Source organism: Arachis ipaensis, chromosome B6 (genome assembly GCF_059453495.1).
Source record: "Arachis ipaensis isolate K30076 ecotype BB chromosome B6, ASM5945349v1, whole genome shotgun sequence".
NCBI lineage: Eukaryota > Viridiplantae > Streptophyta > Magnoliopsida > Fabales > Fabaceae > Arachis > Arachis ipaensis.
In genome coordinates, this window is record NC_142441.1 from 29,164,551 (window position 1) to 29,182,151 (window position 17,601).

General features: G+C 40.5%; 2 protein-coding genes across 2 annotated transcripts in view; one reads left to right on the forward strand and one right to left on the reverse strand.

Moving 5' to 3' along the window:
* Positions 1–16,082, reverse strand: part of LOC107646732 (uncharacterized) — a 45,114-nt gene extending 29,032 nt beyond the window's left edge. Inside the window, exons 1-2 of the mRNA XM_088490574.1 lie at positions 15,996–16,082; positions 15,638–15,731 (exon numbers count right to left, since the gene is read on the reverse strand). Coding sequence (XP_088346700.1) covers positions 15,638–15,731; positions 15,996–16,082 — 181 coding nt within the window. The remainder of the gene's footprint in view (positions 1–15,637; positions 15,732–15,995) is intronic.
* Positions 16,083–16,159: 77 nt separating this feature from the next.
* Positions 16,160–17,309, forward strand: LOC107646733 (uncharacterized). Its single transcript, XM_021105490.2, has 3 exons — positions 16,160–16,196; positions 16,474–16,848; positions 17,011–17,309. The coding sequence occupies exons 1-3, from the start codon at positions 16,160–16,162 to the stop codon at positions 17,307–17,309; spliced, it is 711 nt and encodes a 236-aa protein (XP_020961149.2).
* The last annotated feature ends 292 nt before the right edge of the window (positions 17,310–17,601 follow it).

Genomic DNA, 17,601 nt, shown 5'->3' on the forward strand with positions numbered 1-17,601 from the left:
CTTTGCACAAGGATAGACGACGTAAACTGGCGTTCAACGCCAGTCCTTTGCCCAATTCTGGCGTCCAGCGCCAGAAAAGGATCAAAAACTGGAGTTGAACGCCCAAACTGGCACAAAAACTGGCGTTCAACTCCACAAATGGCCTCTGCACGTGAATTGCTTAAAGTCTCAGCCCCAGCACACACCAAGTGGGCCCCAGCACACCAAGTGGGCCCCAGAAGTGGATCTCTGCATCATCCATCATAGTCCACTCATATTTTGTAACCCTAGGCTACTGGTTTAGTATTTAAACAACTTTTAGAGACTTATTTTGTATCTCATGACATTTCAGGTCTAAAATTTGTATTCTCTGACGGCATGAGTCTCTAAACCCCATTGTTGGGGGTGAGGAGCTCTGCTGTGTCTCGATGAATTAATGCAAGTATTTCTGTTTTCCATTCAAACACGCTTGTTCCTATCTAAGATGTTCATTCGCGCTTAACTGTGATGAAGGTGATGATCTGTGACATTCATCACCTTCCTCAAACCATGAACGTGTGCCTGACAACCACCTCCGTTCTATATCCGATTGAATGAGTATCTCAGAGATCTCTGAATCAGAATCTCTGTGGTATAAGCTAGAACTGATGGCGGCATTCATGAGAATCCGGAAAGTCTAAACCTTGTCTATGGTATTCCGAGTAGGATTCAAGGATTGAATGACTGTGACGAGCTTCAAACTCCTGAAGGCTGGGCGTTAGTGACAGACGCAAAAGGATAGTAAATCCTATTCCAACTGGATCGAGAACCAACCGGTGATTAGCCGTGCTGTGACAGAGCGCGTGAGCGTAGTTTTCACTGGAAGGATGGAAGGTAGCCATTGACAACGGTGATCCACCAACCCACAGCTTGCCATAGGAGGACGCGCGTGCGTGCATTAGAAGACAGAGGAAAGCAGAGATTCAGAAGACAAAGCATCTCCAAAACTCCAACATATTCTCCATTACTGCACAACAAGTAACTTTTAATTTATGCTCTACTGGTTATTCACAATTCAACTGATAAACATAATTGACTTCCTGACTAAGATTTACAAGATAACCATAGATTGCTTCAAACCAACAATCTCTGTGGGATTCGACCCTTACTCACGTAAGGTATTACTTGGACGACCCAGTGCACTTGCTGGTCATATGTGCGAAATTGTAAGAGAGTCACAATTCGTGCATCAAGTTTTTGGCGCCGTTGCCGGGGATTGTTCGTGTTTGAACAACTGACGGATTATTTTGTTGCTTAGATTAGGAAAAATCTTTCTTTTTTGGTTTAGAGTCTTTTATTATTTATCCCTTGCTAAAATACTTTAAACTTATAGCTCAGTTATTTAGAACGTGGTGTTTATGTTCATGATAATTGGCTATCATATTTTTTAAAACCTTTTTCAAAAATAATTTTTCTATTAAATCCTGTGCCAAACTTTAAGTTTGGTGTTTTCAAAAATAATCTTTCTTAAAATTTCTTTTTAAGGTCCCATAACTCATTTGGCTAGAGCGTTAATCTGTGTTCTTGGTAATTGGGTTAGAATCTTTTATACTCTTTTCAAAACCTTCTTTTTCAAAAGTATTTTTTTTTCTATTAAATCTTGTGCCAAACTTTAAGTTTGGTGTTTTCTTGTTGATTTCCCTTTGATTTTCGAAAATTTTGGTTTGGTTTTCTAAAAATTTTAAGTTTGGTGTTCTTCCTTCATGTTCTTGTGTTCTTGAAAGTCTTCAAAGTGTTCTTGAGTTTTCCTTGTGTCTTGATCTTAAAATTTTTAAGTTTGGTGTTCCTTGGTGTTTTCCCTCCAAATTTTTCGAAAACAAGGAGCATTAGATCTAAAAATTTTAAATCTTGTACTATCTTATTGTTTTTCTCTCTCCTCACTAAATTCAAAAATATCTTTTCAAAATATCTTTTCTAACTTCCTAACTTCCTATCTTTTCAAAAATTTGTTTCAACTAACTAACCAACTTTTTGTTTGTTTCTTAACTTTTTCAAAACTACCTAACTAACTCTCTCTCTCTCTAATTTTCGAAAATATATTCCCTCTTTTTCAAAAATTTCTTTTTTTTTAACTAATTAATTTTAATTTTTTTTACGAAAAAAAAATTTAATTTCAAAATTCAAATTCTTTTTAGTTATTTTATTTTATTTAAGTATTTACTTCTTATAAAATAAAATAAATAAAAAGATAAATCAGTCCAAGTTATATCCATATATCCATCATGGACATAAGCGGAAATGAACAGTCCAGGAGGACTCTGGGGTCATATTCTAACCCCTCTACTGCTTCATATGGAAGTAGCATCTGCATACCCTCCATTGGAGTCAGTAGCTTTGAGTTGAATCCTCAGCTCATTATCATGGTGCAGCAAAGTTGCCAGTATTCCGGTCTTCCACAGGAAGAACCTACAGAGTTTCTGGCACAATTTTTACAAATTGCTGACACAGTAGATGATAAGGAAATAGATCAGGATGTCTACAGACTATTACTGTTTCCATTTGCTGTAAAAGATCAAGCCAAGAGGTGGTTAAATAACCAACCTAAGGCCAGCATAAGAATATGGAAACAGCTGACAGAAAAATTCCTGAATCAATATTTCCCTCCAAAAAGGATGACACAGCTAAGGCTGGACATCCAAGGCTTTAAACAAGGAGATAATGAATCTCTTTATGATGCCTGGGAGAGATACAGAGAGATGCTACGAAAATGCCCCTCTGAAATGTTTTCAGAGTGGGTTCAGTTAGACATCTTCTACTATGGGCTTGCAGAAGGAGCTCAGATGTCTTTAGATTACTCAGCTGGTGGATCTATCCATATGAGAAAGACAATTGAAGAAGCTCAAGAGCTCATTGATACAGTTGCCAGGAATCAGCATCTGTATCTAAGCAGCAACCCTTCCATGAATGAAGAGGTTAAAACAGTAACTGCTGAATTCAGTACTGTAAAACAAGCTGCTGAATTCAATCAGCAATTAGATTTTCTAACAAAACAGCTAGCTGAATTCAAAGACAGGTTACAGGAGACAAGGATAGCTAATATACATATGGACGAACAGTTTAAGCAAACAAAGCAGCAGCTATCAAAGCAAATAGCAGAAGAATGCCAAGCAGTTCAATTAAGAAGTGGGAAAACATTAAATACCCCACCTCAAGGCATCAAAACTTTAAGAAATGAGCGACCCACCAAAGATTCCCCTGAGGACAGTAAGAGCCCAGGGAAAAATAATTCTGGCACTAAAACGCCAGAAAATGGGTGGAAGGCTGGCGCTGAACGCCCAGACCATGCCCAAAACTGGCGTTCAGCGCCAGAAACAAGGCAGGATTGGCGTTCAACGCCAGAATTGGGCAAGAATCTGGCGTTGAACGCCCCAATGGGGCAGAATCCAGCGTTGAACGCCCAAAATGGGCACATTTCTGGCGTTCAGGCACCAGGAACAGACAGTGAGTTGGCGTCTAACGTCACTCCAGCTTCTGACTCTGGTACTCAATTGCCAGTGAGGGATCAGACACACACAAGTGCTGATAACAACCCCTCTAAAAAGGCTTCTTTAACCACTAAGGTTGAGGAATATAAAGCCAAGATACCTTATCCTCAAAAACTCCGGAAAGAGGAGCAGGATAAGCAATTTGCTCGCTTTGCAGATTATCTAAGGACTCTTGAAATAAAGATTCCATTTGCAGAGGCACTTGAGCAAATACCTTCTTATGCCAAGTTCATGAAAGAGATCTTGAGTCATAAAAAGGAGTGGAGAGAAACAGAAAGAGTTTTCCTCACTGAAGAATGCAGTGCAGTCATTCTGAAAAGCTTTCCTGAAAAGCTTAAAGACCCTGGGAGTTTTCTGATACCATGCATATTAGAAGGTGATTGCACCAAGACAGCTTTATGCGATCTTGGGGCAAGCATCAACCTGATACCTGCATCCACTATCAGGAAGCTTGGCTTAACTGAAGAAGTTAAACCAACCCGGATATGTCTCCAACTTGCTGATGGTTCCACTAAATACCCATCAGGCGTGATTGAGGACATGATTATCAGAGTTGGGCCATTCGCCTTTCCCACTGACTTTGTTGTGCTGGAAATGGAGGAGCACAAGAGTGCTACTCTCATTCTAGGAAGACCCTTCCTAGCAACTGGACGATCCCTTATTGACGTCCAGCAGGGGGAAATAACCCTGAGAGTCAATGATGACGAGTTCAAGTTGAACGCTGTCAAAGCCATGCAGCATCCAGACACATCAACAGACTGCATGAAAGTTGACCTTATTGACTCTTTGGTAGAAGAGATCAACATGGCTGAGAGTCTCGAATCAGAGTTGGAAAACATCTTTAAAGATGTTCAGCCTGATTTGGAGGATTCAGGGGACATGAAAGAGCCTCTGAACTTTCTTCTGAAAGAGGAAAAACCTCCTAAACCAGAGCTCAAGCCACTGCCACCATCCTTGAAATATGCATTTCTAGGAGAAGGTGACACTTTTCCAGTGATCATAAGCTCTGCTTTAAATTCACAGGAAGAGGAAGCACTTATTCAAGTGCTAAGGACACACAAGACAGCTCTTGGGTGGTCCATAGGTGACCTTAAGGGCATAAGCCCAGCTAGATGCATGCACAAAATCCTATTGGAGGATAATGCCAAACCAGTGGTTCAACCACAGAGGCGGCTGAATCCATCCATGAAGGAAGTGGTGCAGAAAGAGGTCACCAAATTACTAGAGGCTGGGATTATTTATCCCATTTCTGATAGCCCCTGGGTGAGCCCTGTTCAAGTCGTCCCAAAAAAGGGAGGCATGACAGTGATTCATAATGAAAAAAATGAACTGGTTCCTACAAGAACAGTTACAGGGTGGCGCATGTGTATTGACTACAGAAGGCTCAATACAGCTACCAGAAAGGATCATTTTCCTTTACCATTCATAGACCAGATGCTAGAGAGACTAGCAGGTCATGATTATTACTGCTTTTTGGATGGCTACTCAGGCTATAACCAGATTGCAGTAGATCCCCAGGATCAAGAGAAAACAGCATTCACATGTCCATCCGGAGTGTTTGCTTATAGAAGGATGCCCTTTGGGCTATGCAATGCACCTGCAACCTTCCAGAGATGCATGCTCTCTATTTTCTCTGATATGGTGGAAAAATTTCTGGAAGTCTTCATGGATGACTTCTCAGTATATGGAGACTCATTCAGCTCCTGTCTTGATCACCTGAAACTTGTTCTGAAAAGATGCCAAGAAACCAACCTAGTTCTAAATTGGGAAAAGTGTCACTTCATGGTGACTGAAGGAATTGTTCTTGGGCATAAAATCTCAAACAAGGGAATAGAGGTGGATCAAGCAAAAATAGAGGTAATTGAAAAATTACCACCACCTGCCAATGTTAAGGCAATCAGAAGCTTTCTGGGGCATGCAGGATTCTATAGGAGGTTTATAAAGGATTTTTCAAAAATCGCAAAACCTCTAAGCAATCTGCTAGCTGCTGACACGCCATTTGTGTTTGACACAGCATGCCTGCAGGCGTTTGAAACGCTGAAAGCTAAGCTGGTCACAGCACCTGTCATTTCTGCACCAGACTGGACATTGCCATTTGAGTTAATGTGTGATGCCAGTGATCATGCCATTGGTGCAGTATTGGGACAGAGGCATGACAAGCTTCTGCATGTCATTTATTATGCCAGTCGCGTTTTAAATGATGCCCAGAAAAATTACACAACCACAGAAAAGGAATTACTTGCAGTGGTTTACGCCATTGACAAGTTTAGATCCTACTTAGTAGGATCAAAGGTGATTGTGTACACTGACCATGCTGCTCTTAAGTATCTACTCACAAAGCAGGATTCAAAACCCAGGCTCATCAGATGGGTATTGCTTCTGCAAGAGTTTGATATAGAAATAAGAGACAGAAAAGGGACAGAGAACCAAGTAGCTGATCATCTGTCCCGGATAGAGCCAGTGGAAGGGACGTCCCTCCCCTTCCTTGAGATCTATGAGACATTCCCTGATGAGCATCTATTTGCCATTCAGGAAGCACCATGGTTTGCCGATATTGCAAACTATAAAGCTACAAGGTTCATACCCAAGGAGTACAATAGAATACAAAAAAAGAAACTAATTACTGATGCAAAGTACTACTTGTGGGATGAGCCCTATCTCTTTAAGAGATGTGCAGATGGAATCATCCGTAGGTGTGTCCCCAGAGAGGAAGCACAGAGAATCTTATGGCATTGCCATGGATCTCAATATGGAGGCCATTTCGGAGGTGAGCGAACAGCCACCAAGGTCCTCTAATGTGGCTTCTATTGGCCCACACTCTATAAAGATTCCCGAGAGTTTGTACGTAATTGTGACAGTTGCCAAAGAGCTGGTAATCTGCCTCATGGTTACGCCATGCCTCAACAAGGAATCTTGGAAATTGAGTTGTTTGACGTATGGGGAATTGACTTCATGGGACCTTTTCCACCATCATATTCAAACACTTATATTCTGGTGGCAGTTGACTATGTATCAAAATGGGTTGAGGCTATTGCCACACCCACCAATGATACTAAAACAGTGCTGAAGTTCCTCCAGAAACATATCTTTAGCAGGTTTGGTGTCCCTAGAGTGTTAATCAGTGATGGGGGCACTCACTTCTGCAATAAACAGCTTTACTCTGCCATGGTTCGGTATGGAATTCGCCACAAAGTGGCCACACCATATCATCCACAAACCAATGGGCAAGCTGAAGTCTCTAACAGAGAATTAAAGAGAATCCTGGAACGGACAGTAAATACCCGTAGAAAGGATTGGGCAAGGAGCTTGGATGATGCTCTGTGGGCTTACAGAACAGCATTCAAGACCCCTATAGGGACCTCTCCATACCAACTCGTGTATGGTAAGGCATGCCACCTGCCCGTGGAACTGGAACATAAGGCCTACTGGGCAACCAGATTCCTAAACTTTGATGCCAAATTAGCAGGAGAAAAACGATTGCTCCAGCTAAATGAGCTAGAGGAATTCAGATTCACAGCTTTCGAAAATGCCAAGCTTTATAAAGAAAAATAAAAAAAATGGCATGACAAAAAGCTGTCATCTAGAATCTTTGAACCAGGACAGAAGGTCCTGTTGTTTAACTCTAGACTCAGGCTATTCCCCGGGAAACTGAAATCCCGGTGGAGGGGACCATACGTGATTACAAGTGTGTCACCATATGGTTATGTGGAACTTCAAGATATTGATTCTGATAAGAAGTTCATTGTCAATGGACAGAGAATCAAGCATTATCTTGAAGGCAACATTGAGCAAGAATGCTCAAGGCTGAAGCTAGATTAAAAGCTCAGCAAGGTCTAGCTAAAGACAATAAAGAAGCGCTTGCTGGGAGGCAACCCAGCCATGGGGCAACAATCCTCTAAGCATTTTGCCCTATTTTTATTTTTATTTGTTTATATAAAGTTCACTGACACTAAGGTAAAGAATCAATTGTATAAGTTTACAGGGTTACAGAAGGAATCTACACACAAAATAGAGATAGGGAGCTTACTGGCAAGAAAACACCAGTGAAGGCCATTTTGGGCGTTCAGCGCCCAAAATGGGCATCCAGTGGGCGCTGAACGCCAGTACGGATAGCTATCTGGCGTTCAACGCCAGAAAAGGGCAACAACTGGGCGTTGAACGCCCAGGAGAGCAGCATTTGGGCGTTGAACGCCCAAAACAGGCAGTGTTTGGGCGTTCAAACACCAGGATGGTGGGGAGGAGCTCTCCTTCTACCCATCTCCTTCTTTTTCTTTTGCTTGAGGACAAGCAAAGCTCTAAGTTTGGTGTGCTTATCCGTGATCACTAAGATCGTGATCACTAAGATCATGGCCCCTAAAGGAAAACAACCCACTCCAAGAGGAGCAAGGGCGTGATTTAAAGGAACTGAAGCGCCAGAAATTCTCTCTTGAAGGACCAAGCACCTCACAGACTAGAGGAACATCCACTTCCCAAACCTCAAGGTTGTTGAGTTCTAATCTTAGCCTTAACTCTGTGATAACTGTTCTTATTTTAATTTTACCTTAGGAGTCATATAGTAGTAATTAGTATCTATTTTGATTTTATCTCCAATTAAGCTATAGTTTATTTTTCTCATCATCAGCAAACATGAATAAAGTAGTAGATCTTTTGAATAAGAGGCAATAAAATTTCGAGTTTTAATAAGAGAAATTCTAATTAGTTAAATGTGGTGGCAATGCTTTCTGTCTTCTGAATGAATGCTTGAACAGTGCATATATCTTTTGAATTTGTTGTTTAAGACTGTTAAATATGTTGGCTCTTGAAAGAATGATGAACATGAGACATGTTATTGAGAATCTGAAAAATCATAAAAATGATTCTTGAAGCAAGAAAAAGCAGCAAAGAACAAAGCTTGCAGAAAAAAAAAAAGGGAGAAAGAAAAGAAAAAAGAGAAAGCAAGCAGAAAAAGCCAAAGCTCTTAAAACCAAAAGGCAAGAGCAAAAAGCCAAAGCCCTTAAAACCAAAAGGCAAGGGTAATAAAAAGGATCCCAAGGCTTTGAGCATCAGTGGATAGGAGGGCCAAAAAGGAATAAAATCCTAGCCTAAGCGGCTAAATCAAGCTGTCCCTAACCATGTGCTTGTGGCGTGAAGGTGTCAAGTGAAAACTTGAGACTAAGCGGTTAAAGTCAAGGTCCAAAGCAAAAGGAAGAGTGTGCTTAAGAACTCTGGACACCTCTAATTGGGGACTTTAGCAAAGCTGAGTCACAATCTGAAAAGGTTCACCCAGTTATGTGTCTGTGGCATTTATGTATCCGGTAGCAATACTGGAAAACAAAGTGCTTAGGGCCACGGCCAAGACTCATAAAGAAGATGTGTTCAAGAATCATCACACTGAACTAAGAGAATCAATAACACTATCTGAATTCTGAGTTCCTATAGATGCCAATCACTCTGAGCTTCAATGGATATAGTGAGATGCCAAAACTGTTCAGAAGCAAAAAGCTACTAGTCCCGCTCATCTAATTAGAATCTGAGCTTCAATCAAAAACTCTGAGATATTATTGCTTCTCAACCTATTAGTCTTCTATTTTATTTGTCTAGTTGCTTGAGGACAAGCAACAGTTTAAGTTTGGTGTTGTGATGAGCGGATATTTTATACGCTTTTGGGGATAATTTCATATAGTTTTGAGTATGTTCTAGTTAGTTTTTAGTTTATTTCCAGTAGTTTTTAGGAAAAATTCATATTTCTGGACTTTACTATGAGTTGTGTGTTTTTCTGTAATTTCAGGTATTTTTCTGGCTGAAATTGAAGGAGCTGAACAAAAATCTGATTCAGGCTGAAAAAGGATTGCTGATGCTGTTGGATTCTGACCTCCTTGCACTCAAATTGGATCTTCTGGAGCTACAGAACTCGAAATGGCATGCTTCCAATTGCATTGGAAAGTAGACATCCAGGGCTTTCCAGCAATATATAATAATCCATACTTTGCACAAGGATAGATGACGTAAACTGGCGTTCAACGCCAGTCCTTTGCCCAATTCTGGCGTCCAGCGCCAGAAAAGGATCAAAAACTGGAGTTGAACGCCCAAACTGGCACAAAAACTGGCGTTCAACTCCACAAATGGCCTCTGCACGTGAATTGCTTAAAGTCTCAGCCCCAGCACACACCAAGTGGGCCCCAGCACACCAAGTGGGCCCCAGAAGTGGATCTCTGCATCATCCATCATAGTCCACTCATATTTTGTAACCCTAGGCTACTGGTTTAGTATTTAAACAACTTTTAGAGACTTATTTTGTATCTCATGACATTTCAGATCTAAACTTTGTATTCTCTGACGGCATGAGTCTCTAAACCCCATTGTTGGGGGTGAGGAGCTCTGCTGTGTCTCGATGAATTAATGCAAGTATTTCTGTTTTCCATTCAAACACGCTTGTTCCTATCTAAGATGTTCATTCGCGCTTAACTGTGATGAAGGTGATGATCTGTGACATTCATCACCTTCCTCAAACCATGAACGTGTGCCTGACAACCACCTCCGTTCTATATCCGATTGAATGAGTATCTCAGAGATCTCTGAATCAGAATCTCTGTGGTATAAGCTAGAACTGATGGCGGCATTCATGAGAATCCGGAAAGTCTAAACCTTGTCTGTGGTATTCCGAGTAGGATTCAAGGATTGAATGACTGTGACGAGCTTCAAACTCCTGAAGGCTGGGCGTTAGTGACAGACGCAAAAGGATAGTAAATCCTATTCCAACTGGATCGAGAACCAACCGGTGATTAGCCGTGCTGTGACAGAGCGCGTGAGCGTAGTTTTCACTGGAAGGATGGAAGGTAGCCATTGACAACGGTGATCCACCAACCCACAGCTTGCCATAGGAGGACGCGCGTGCGTGCATCAGAAGACAGAGGAAAGCAGAGATTCAGAAGACAAAGCATCTCCAAAACTCCAACATATTCTCCATTACTGCACAACAAGTAACTTTTAATTTATGCTCTACTGGTTATTCACAATTCAACTGATAAACATAATTGACTTCCTGACTAAGATTTACAAGATAACCATAGATTGCTTCAAACCAACAATCTCTGTGGGATTCGACCCTTACTCACGTAAGGTATTACTTGGACGACCCAGTGCACTTGCTGGTCATATGTGCGAAATTGTAAGAGAGTCACAATTCGTGCATCAGGAAGGCAAAAGCTTCCGCCTCCGAGTCATGGGAGATGGAGAGATTCATCTCAAGGGTGCATCAAGACCACTTCTATGAAGTTGTGGCCAAGAAGAAAGTGATCCCCGAGGTCTCTTTCAAGCTCAAAAGAAGTGAATGTCCGGAGATCCGACATGAGATTCGAAGAAGAGGTTGGGAAGTTCTCACCAACCCCATTCAACAAGTCGGAATCTTAATGGTTCAAGAGTTCTATGCAAACGCATGGATCACTAAGAACCATGATCAAAGTATGAACCTGAATCCAAAGAATTGGCTTACAATGGTTCAGGGGAAATGCTTAGATTTTAGTCCGGAAAATGTAAGTTGGCATTCAATTTGCCCATGATGCAAGGAGATGCACACCCCTACACTAGAAGGGTCAACTTTGATCAAAGGTTGGACCAAGTCCTCATAGACATTTGTGAAGAGGGTGCTCAATGGAAGAGAGACTCAAGAGGGAAGCCGGTTCAACTAAGAAGGCATGACCTCAAGCCTGTGGCTAGGGGATGGTTGGAGTTCATCCAACGCTCAATCATTTCTACTAGCAACCGGTCTGAAGTTACTATAGACCGGGCTATCATGATCCATAGTATCATGATTGGAGAGGAAGTAGAAATTCATGAGGTTATATCCCTAGAACTCTACAAGGTGGCGGACAAGTCCTCTACTTTGGCAATGTTAGCCTTCCCTCATCTCATTTGTCACCTCTACAATTCAGCTGGAAGTGACATAGAGGGAGATATCCTCATTGATGAGGACAAGTCCATCACTAAGAAAAGGATGGAGCAAACAAGAGATCCCACTCATGGATAAGAGCATGAGGAAATTCCTCATCATGAAATCCCTGAGATGCCTCAAGGGATGCATTTTCCTCCACAAAACTATTGGGAGAAAATCAATACATCCCTAGGAGAATTAAGTTCCAACATGGGACAACTAAGGTGGAGCACCTAGAGCATTCTATCCTCCTCCATGAAATTAGAGAAGACCAAAGAGTCATGAGAGAGGAGCAACAAAGGCAAGGAAGAGACATTGAGGAGCTCAAGCACTCCATAAGATCTTCAAGAGGAAGAACAAGCCGCCATCACTAAGGTGGACCCGTTCTTTAATCTCCTTGTTCTTATTTTTCTATTTTTTAAAAATTGTGCTTTATGTTATATCTATGTTTGTGTCTTTATTACATGATCACTAGTGTCTAAGTGTCTATGCCTTAAAGCTATGAATGTCCTATGAATCTATCACCTTTCTTAAATAAAAAGTGTTTTTAATTGCAAAAAGAGAAAGAAGTACATGAATTTTGAATTTTAAAACAGATTAATTATTTTGATGTGTTGGCAATACTTTTTGTTTTTCTAAATGAATGCTTGAACAGTGCATATTTTTGAAATTGTTGTTTATGAATGTTAAAATTTTTGGCTCTTGAAAGAATGATGAAAAAGGAAAAATGTTATTTGATAATCTGAAAAATCATAAAATTGATTCTTGAAGCAAGAAAAAGCAGTGAAAAGCTTGCGAAAAAAAAAGAGAAGGCGAAAAAAATAAAAGAAAAGAAAAAGAAAGAAAAAAAAAAAGCAAGCAGAAAAAGCCAATAGCCCTTTAAACTAAAAGGCAAGGGTAATAAAAAGGATCCAAGGCTTTGAGCAACAGTGGATTGGAGGGCCTACAGGAATAAAATCCTGGCCTAAGCGGCTAAACTAAGCTGTCCCTAACCATGTTCTTGTGGCGTGAAGGTGTCAAGTGAAAAGCTTGAGACTGAGCAGTTAAAGTCGTGGTCCAAAGCAAAAAGAGTGTGCTTAAGAGCTCTGGACACCTCTAATTGGGGACTCTAGCAAAGCTGAGTCACAATCTGAAAAGGTTCACCCAGTTATGTGTCTGTGACATTTATGTATCCGGTGGTAATATTGGAAAATAAAATGCTTAGGGTCACGGCCAAGACTCATAAAGTAACTGTGTTCAAGAATCAACACATTGAACTAGGAGAATCAATAACACTATCTGAATTCTGAGTTCCTATAGATGCCAATCATTCTAAACTTCAAAGGATAAAGTGAGATGCCAAAACTATTCAGAAGCAAAAAGCAACTAGCCCCGCTCATCTAATTAAGACTGATCTTCGTAGATGTTTTTGGAATTTATTGTATATCCTCTTCTTTTTATCCTATTTTATTTTTAGTTGCTTGGATACAAGCAACAATTTAAGTTTGGTGTTGTGATGAGTAGATAATTTATACGCTTTTTGGCATTATTTTTAGTATGTTTTTAGTATATTTTAGTTAGTTTTTATTATGTTTTTATTAGTTTTTAATTAAAAATTACATTTCTGGACTTTACTATGAGTTTGTGTATTTTTCTGTGATTTCAGGTATTTTCTGGCTGAAATTGAGGGACCTGAGCAAAAATCTGATTCAGAGGCTGAAAAAGGACTGCAGATGCTATTGGATTCTGACCTTCCTGCACTCGAAGTAGATTTTCTGGAGCTACAAAAGCCCAATTGGAACGCTCTCAATTGTGTTGGAAAGTAGACATCCTGGGCTTTCCAGCAATATATAATAGTCCATACTTTGCCCGAGATTTGATGGCACAAACCGGCGTTCTAAGTTAGCATAGAAATCCTGGCGTCAAAACGCCAGAACTGGCATAAAAGCTGGAGTTAAACGCCCAAACTGGCACAAAAGCTGGCGTTTAACTCCAAGAAAAGTCTCTACATATAAAAGCTTCAATGCTCAGCCCAAGCACACACCAAGTGGGCCCGGAAGAAGATTTCTGCATTAATTACCTATTTCTGTAACCCTAGGCTACTAGTTTTCTATAAATAGGACCTTTTGCTATTGTATTTTCATCTTTCAATTCATCTTTTGATCATCTTTGAATCATGTTTTAATGATTGAACCCTCTTTGGGAGGCTGGCCATTCGGCAATGCCTAGACCTTTTGTTCTTATGTATTTTCAACGGTGGAGTTTCTACACACCATAGATTAAGGTGTGGAGCTCTGCTGTTCCTCATGAATTAATGCAAAGTACTATTATTTTTCTATTCAACTCAAGCCTATTTCTTCTCTAAGATATACACTCGTTCTTCAACCTGACGAATGTGATGATCCGTGACACTCATCATCATTCTCACCTATGAACGCGTGCCTGACAACCACTTCCGTTCTACTTGCAATAGCTTGAGTGCGTATCTCTTAGTCTTCTGGTTTATGACACATGGTTGCCTTGCCTGACAACCGAGCCTTCCATTCCATGAGATCAGAGTCTTCGTGGTATAGGCTAGAATCAATTGGCAGCATTCCTGAGATTCGGAAAGTCTAAACCTTGTCTGTGGTATTCCGAGTAGGATCTGGGAAGGGATGACTATGACGAGCTTTAAACTCGCAAGTGTTGGGGCGTAGTGACAGACGCAAAAGGATCAATGGATCCTATTCCAACATGATCGAGAACCAACAGCTGATTAGCCGTGTGGTGACAGCGCATTTGAACCATTTTCACTGAGAGGACGGGAGGTAGCCATTGACAACGGTGAAACCCAACATAAGCTTGCCATGGAAATGATTATGAATGATTGGAAGAAGGCAATAGGAAAGCAGAGGTTCAGAAGGAACAAAGCATCTTCATACGCTTATCTGAAATTCTCACCAATGAATTACATAAGTATCTCTATCCTATTTTATATTTTATTCATCTTTTAATTATCAATTCTCCATAACCATTTGAATCCGCCTGACTGAGATTTACAAGATGACCATAGCTTGCTTCAAGCCGACAGTCTCCGTGGGATCGACCCTTACTCACGTAAGGTTTATTACTTGGACGACCCAGTGCACTTGCTGGTTAGTTGTGCGGAGTTGTGACAAAGAGTTGAGATTACAATTGTGTGTACCAAGTTGTTGGCGCCATTGATGATCACAATTTCGTGCATTAGTAAGCCATCAAAGTACAATCACACGCTTAATCTTTTTCAGCGTTTCAAATTCTAATTCCTATGTAACAACTATGGCTCTAAATAGCCCAAAGTAGTACAATTTATAGCAATGGAATTAGTTACTGAAGGAATTAGTATAAATAGGATAATAGGAAGTGCATTAGAGGATAGTTGAACTCTCTTCTCCTGGTTAATCTTCTTTCAATTTGCATAATTCTCCCCCAAATTCCCCAATCATCATACCCTAAATCTTATTACTCATTACTATGGTGCTCCCCTTGAGCATCAAAACGTTGTCCCCCACAAAAAAGCCAGCTTTATTAGCAACAAGGGTCAAAATGGGAAAAATAAAAATAAAAAACAAAATCAGAAGCAACACAGCTTAGAAAAATTCATGCATTTGCAGTTTGCATAGACCATGAATTAATTAGATACCCTGTGCATTGCAATTCTAGATCTGAAATAAAAAAGTTAGCTTCGAAAATTTTGGTTGGTTATTACAGAAAAGTTTCCAACTTGCAAATAAATGCAGAATAATTTGTGAGATGTAAATCGAGTACCATACAAGCTAGATATTAAAAATTAAAAAAATAAGAATGAAACTGTGGGCAGAGATGAATGGTAGGTGTGAAGATGAACTCACCGGAAGGGAGCTAGGGATTCGTCTCAGAAAAGTGCATAATAAAAACACGACAACAATTTCCACGCAAGCAATTCCGAGTACAAATTTAAATTATGCAAGAAACAAAAACAGAAAATACCGAAATAGAAGATAATCTGCAGAAGGCGCTGAAATTTACCAAAAATTTCAACAAGCAGAGCAGTAGAAATTTTGAATAAAAAATCATATAACTCCATACAACTGCTATAAAATTGCAATAAAAAGCAACACAAATGCGAAAGATACACAAAGAGACGACAAGCAAAATGCAAATATGGAGGAGAAGAGAAGAGAAATAGAAGCTTCACGAATGAATTGAAAAATATGCCTATGAAGATGAAGGTGTGACGGCGACTAACCTTGCTCACGGTGGTTCAACGATTTCGACGATGAGGTAGTGGTCTTGCAGGCGGCAATGGGCAGCGGCAGCAGCTTCAGGGTTAGCTCCAAGGTCTGATTGACATTATATTAGAAGAACTCAACCCTGATTATTTGATTTGGTCAAAAGGGAAAATTAGGAATTAGATAATTAGAATGAGGGTATTTTGGACATAAATTGTTATTTAAATTTCTGTCTCCGTCTCTGTCTCTGTGTCCCTACTTTTTGGAAGTACTGAAATACTGAAATTTTTATGACAGAGACTGAAATTTTAGTACCAGTCTCTAGGCCAACAAACATAATATTGAGACGGAGTCCTCCAGTCTCCGTCTCAATACCTCAAAATAAGCGCTACCTAAGGGAACCGATCCGGTAAATAATCCGACCGATTTTGTGGCTGCCATCGTGAACATGACTGCTGCCATGACCGCTAGTGCTGCTACTACTAACTAAGTAGTGGAAAGAATGGGGCAACAAGCTGGAATTGGTAATGAGGGCGATAATGGATAAGGCGGTGGAAATGACCAAGGGGAGGGAAGGTTGATGACTTTGGCTTCATTCTTGAAGGTGAATCCGCCAACCTTCAAGGGTACGTCCAATCCCATTGAAGTTCATAACTGATTTCAGGCCATGGAGAGAGCAGTACAAGCTCAACATATGCCGAAAAATCAATATGTGGAGTTTGCCACTTATCAACTGGCAGGAGAGGCTTAGTTTGGTGGTAAGAAGCACGTCGTCTGCTGCAACAGGGCAATAAAGCTATTACTTGGGAGGCTTTCAAGATTGAGTCTTACAAGAAATATTTCCTAAATTTAGTAAGGGCGGCAAAGGAATTGAAGCTCATGCAGTTAAAGCAAGGTTTTATGACGGTGGTCGAGTATATGAACAAGTTTGAGGAGTTGTGCCGATTCTCCGAAGTCTGTCAGGGAGCATCAGAGGGCTACGAGGATTGGAAGTGTATCAAGTATGAGGGTGGCCTCCAAAATGACATCATGAGTACCGTAGTGCCAATGGAGATTAGGAGCTTTTTCCAGTTAGTCAATAAGAGCCGAGTGGTGAAAGAGTGCTCGAGGAAGACTGCAATAGCTAGAAATGATTGCCGGAAATTCTGTAAGAAGGATCAAGGCAAGAGTTTTGCACCTAGGGGCCAAGAGTTCAAAAGAAGTGGCCATGCACCGCAATACTCCCAAGGTCGGAACAATTACAGAAAAAATAATGACTGACCGGGAAATGGTAAAGGGAAGTAGGTGAAGACGCATTCAGATGACTTATGGTGCCAAAGATGCGGAAGCTACCATCCAGACAAGCCATGCAGGGCTGAGTTAGGTATGTTCTTCAAATGTTGATTGCTAGGGCATCTCTCCAGGAATTGTCCACGTAGAGAGACTCAGGATGCTGGTCGATCTCAACAACAAGGTCAAATCTTTGCCACGACGGTGAATGATGCCGCTAGATCCGAGTCTCTAATCCGAGGTATTTGTAAAATTGGTAACCAAACTTTAGTTGCTTTGTATGATACTGGAGCATCGCATTCATTCATATCACATGACAGAGTTGATCAATTAGGGCTCAAATTGTCAGAATTAGCTTGTGACTTGCATGTGCATACACCAGCTTCTAATATTGTGATAACTAAACTATGTGCTCAATAAGTTCCTTTTTAGATAAAAAAAATAGAGAGTTTGTTCATGATTTGATATGCTTGCCTTTGACTAGAATTGATTTGATTTTGGATTTGGATTGGTTGTCGATGCATCATGTGTTGTTTGATTGTGTTGAGCATTCTATTCAATTTCTGTCTAAAGGGTTAGAAGAGCCAGTAGTAGCTCGGGGTTATTATTTGAACTTTGTAATGGTGAACTGTAGTAGAAATGAATTTTTCGAGGTATTTCCTGAGGATATACCTGAATTTTCCCTCCTCGAGAGATAGAATTTGCAATAGAA

What these genes read in the sequence shown, in the direction of transcription:
- LOC107646733 (XM_021105490.2), top strand. Translation starts at nt 16,160, where the DNA reads ATGGATAAGGCGGTGGAAATGACCAAGGGGAGGGAAG. An exon ending in AATGACCAAGGGGAGGGAAG is followed by an intron (nt 16,197 to 16,473) that starts GTTGATGACTTT and finishes TCCTAAATTTAG; the next exon opens with TAAGGGCGGCAAAGGAATTG. An exon ending in TGCACCGCAATACTCCCAAG is followed by an intron (nt 16,849 to 17,010) that starts GTCGGAACAATT and finishes GTTGATTGCTAG; the next exon opens with GGCATCTCTCCAGGAATTGT.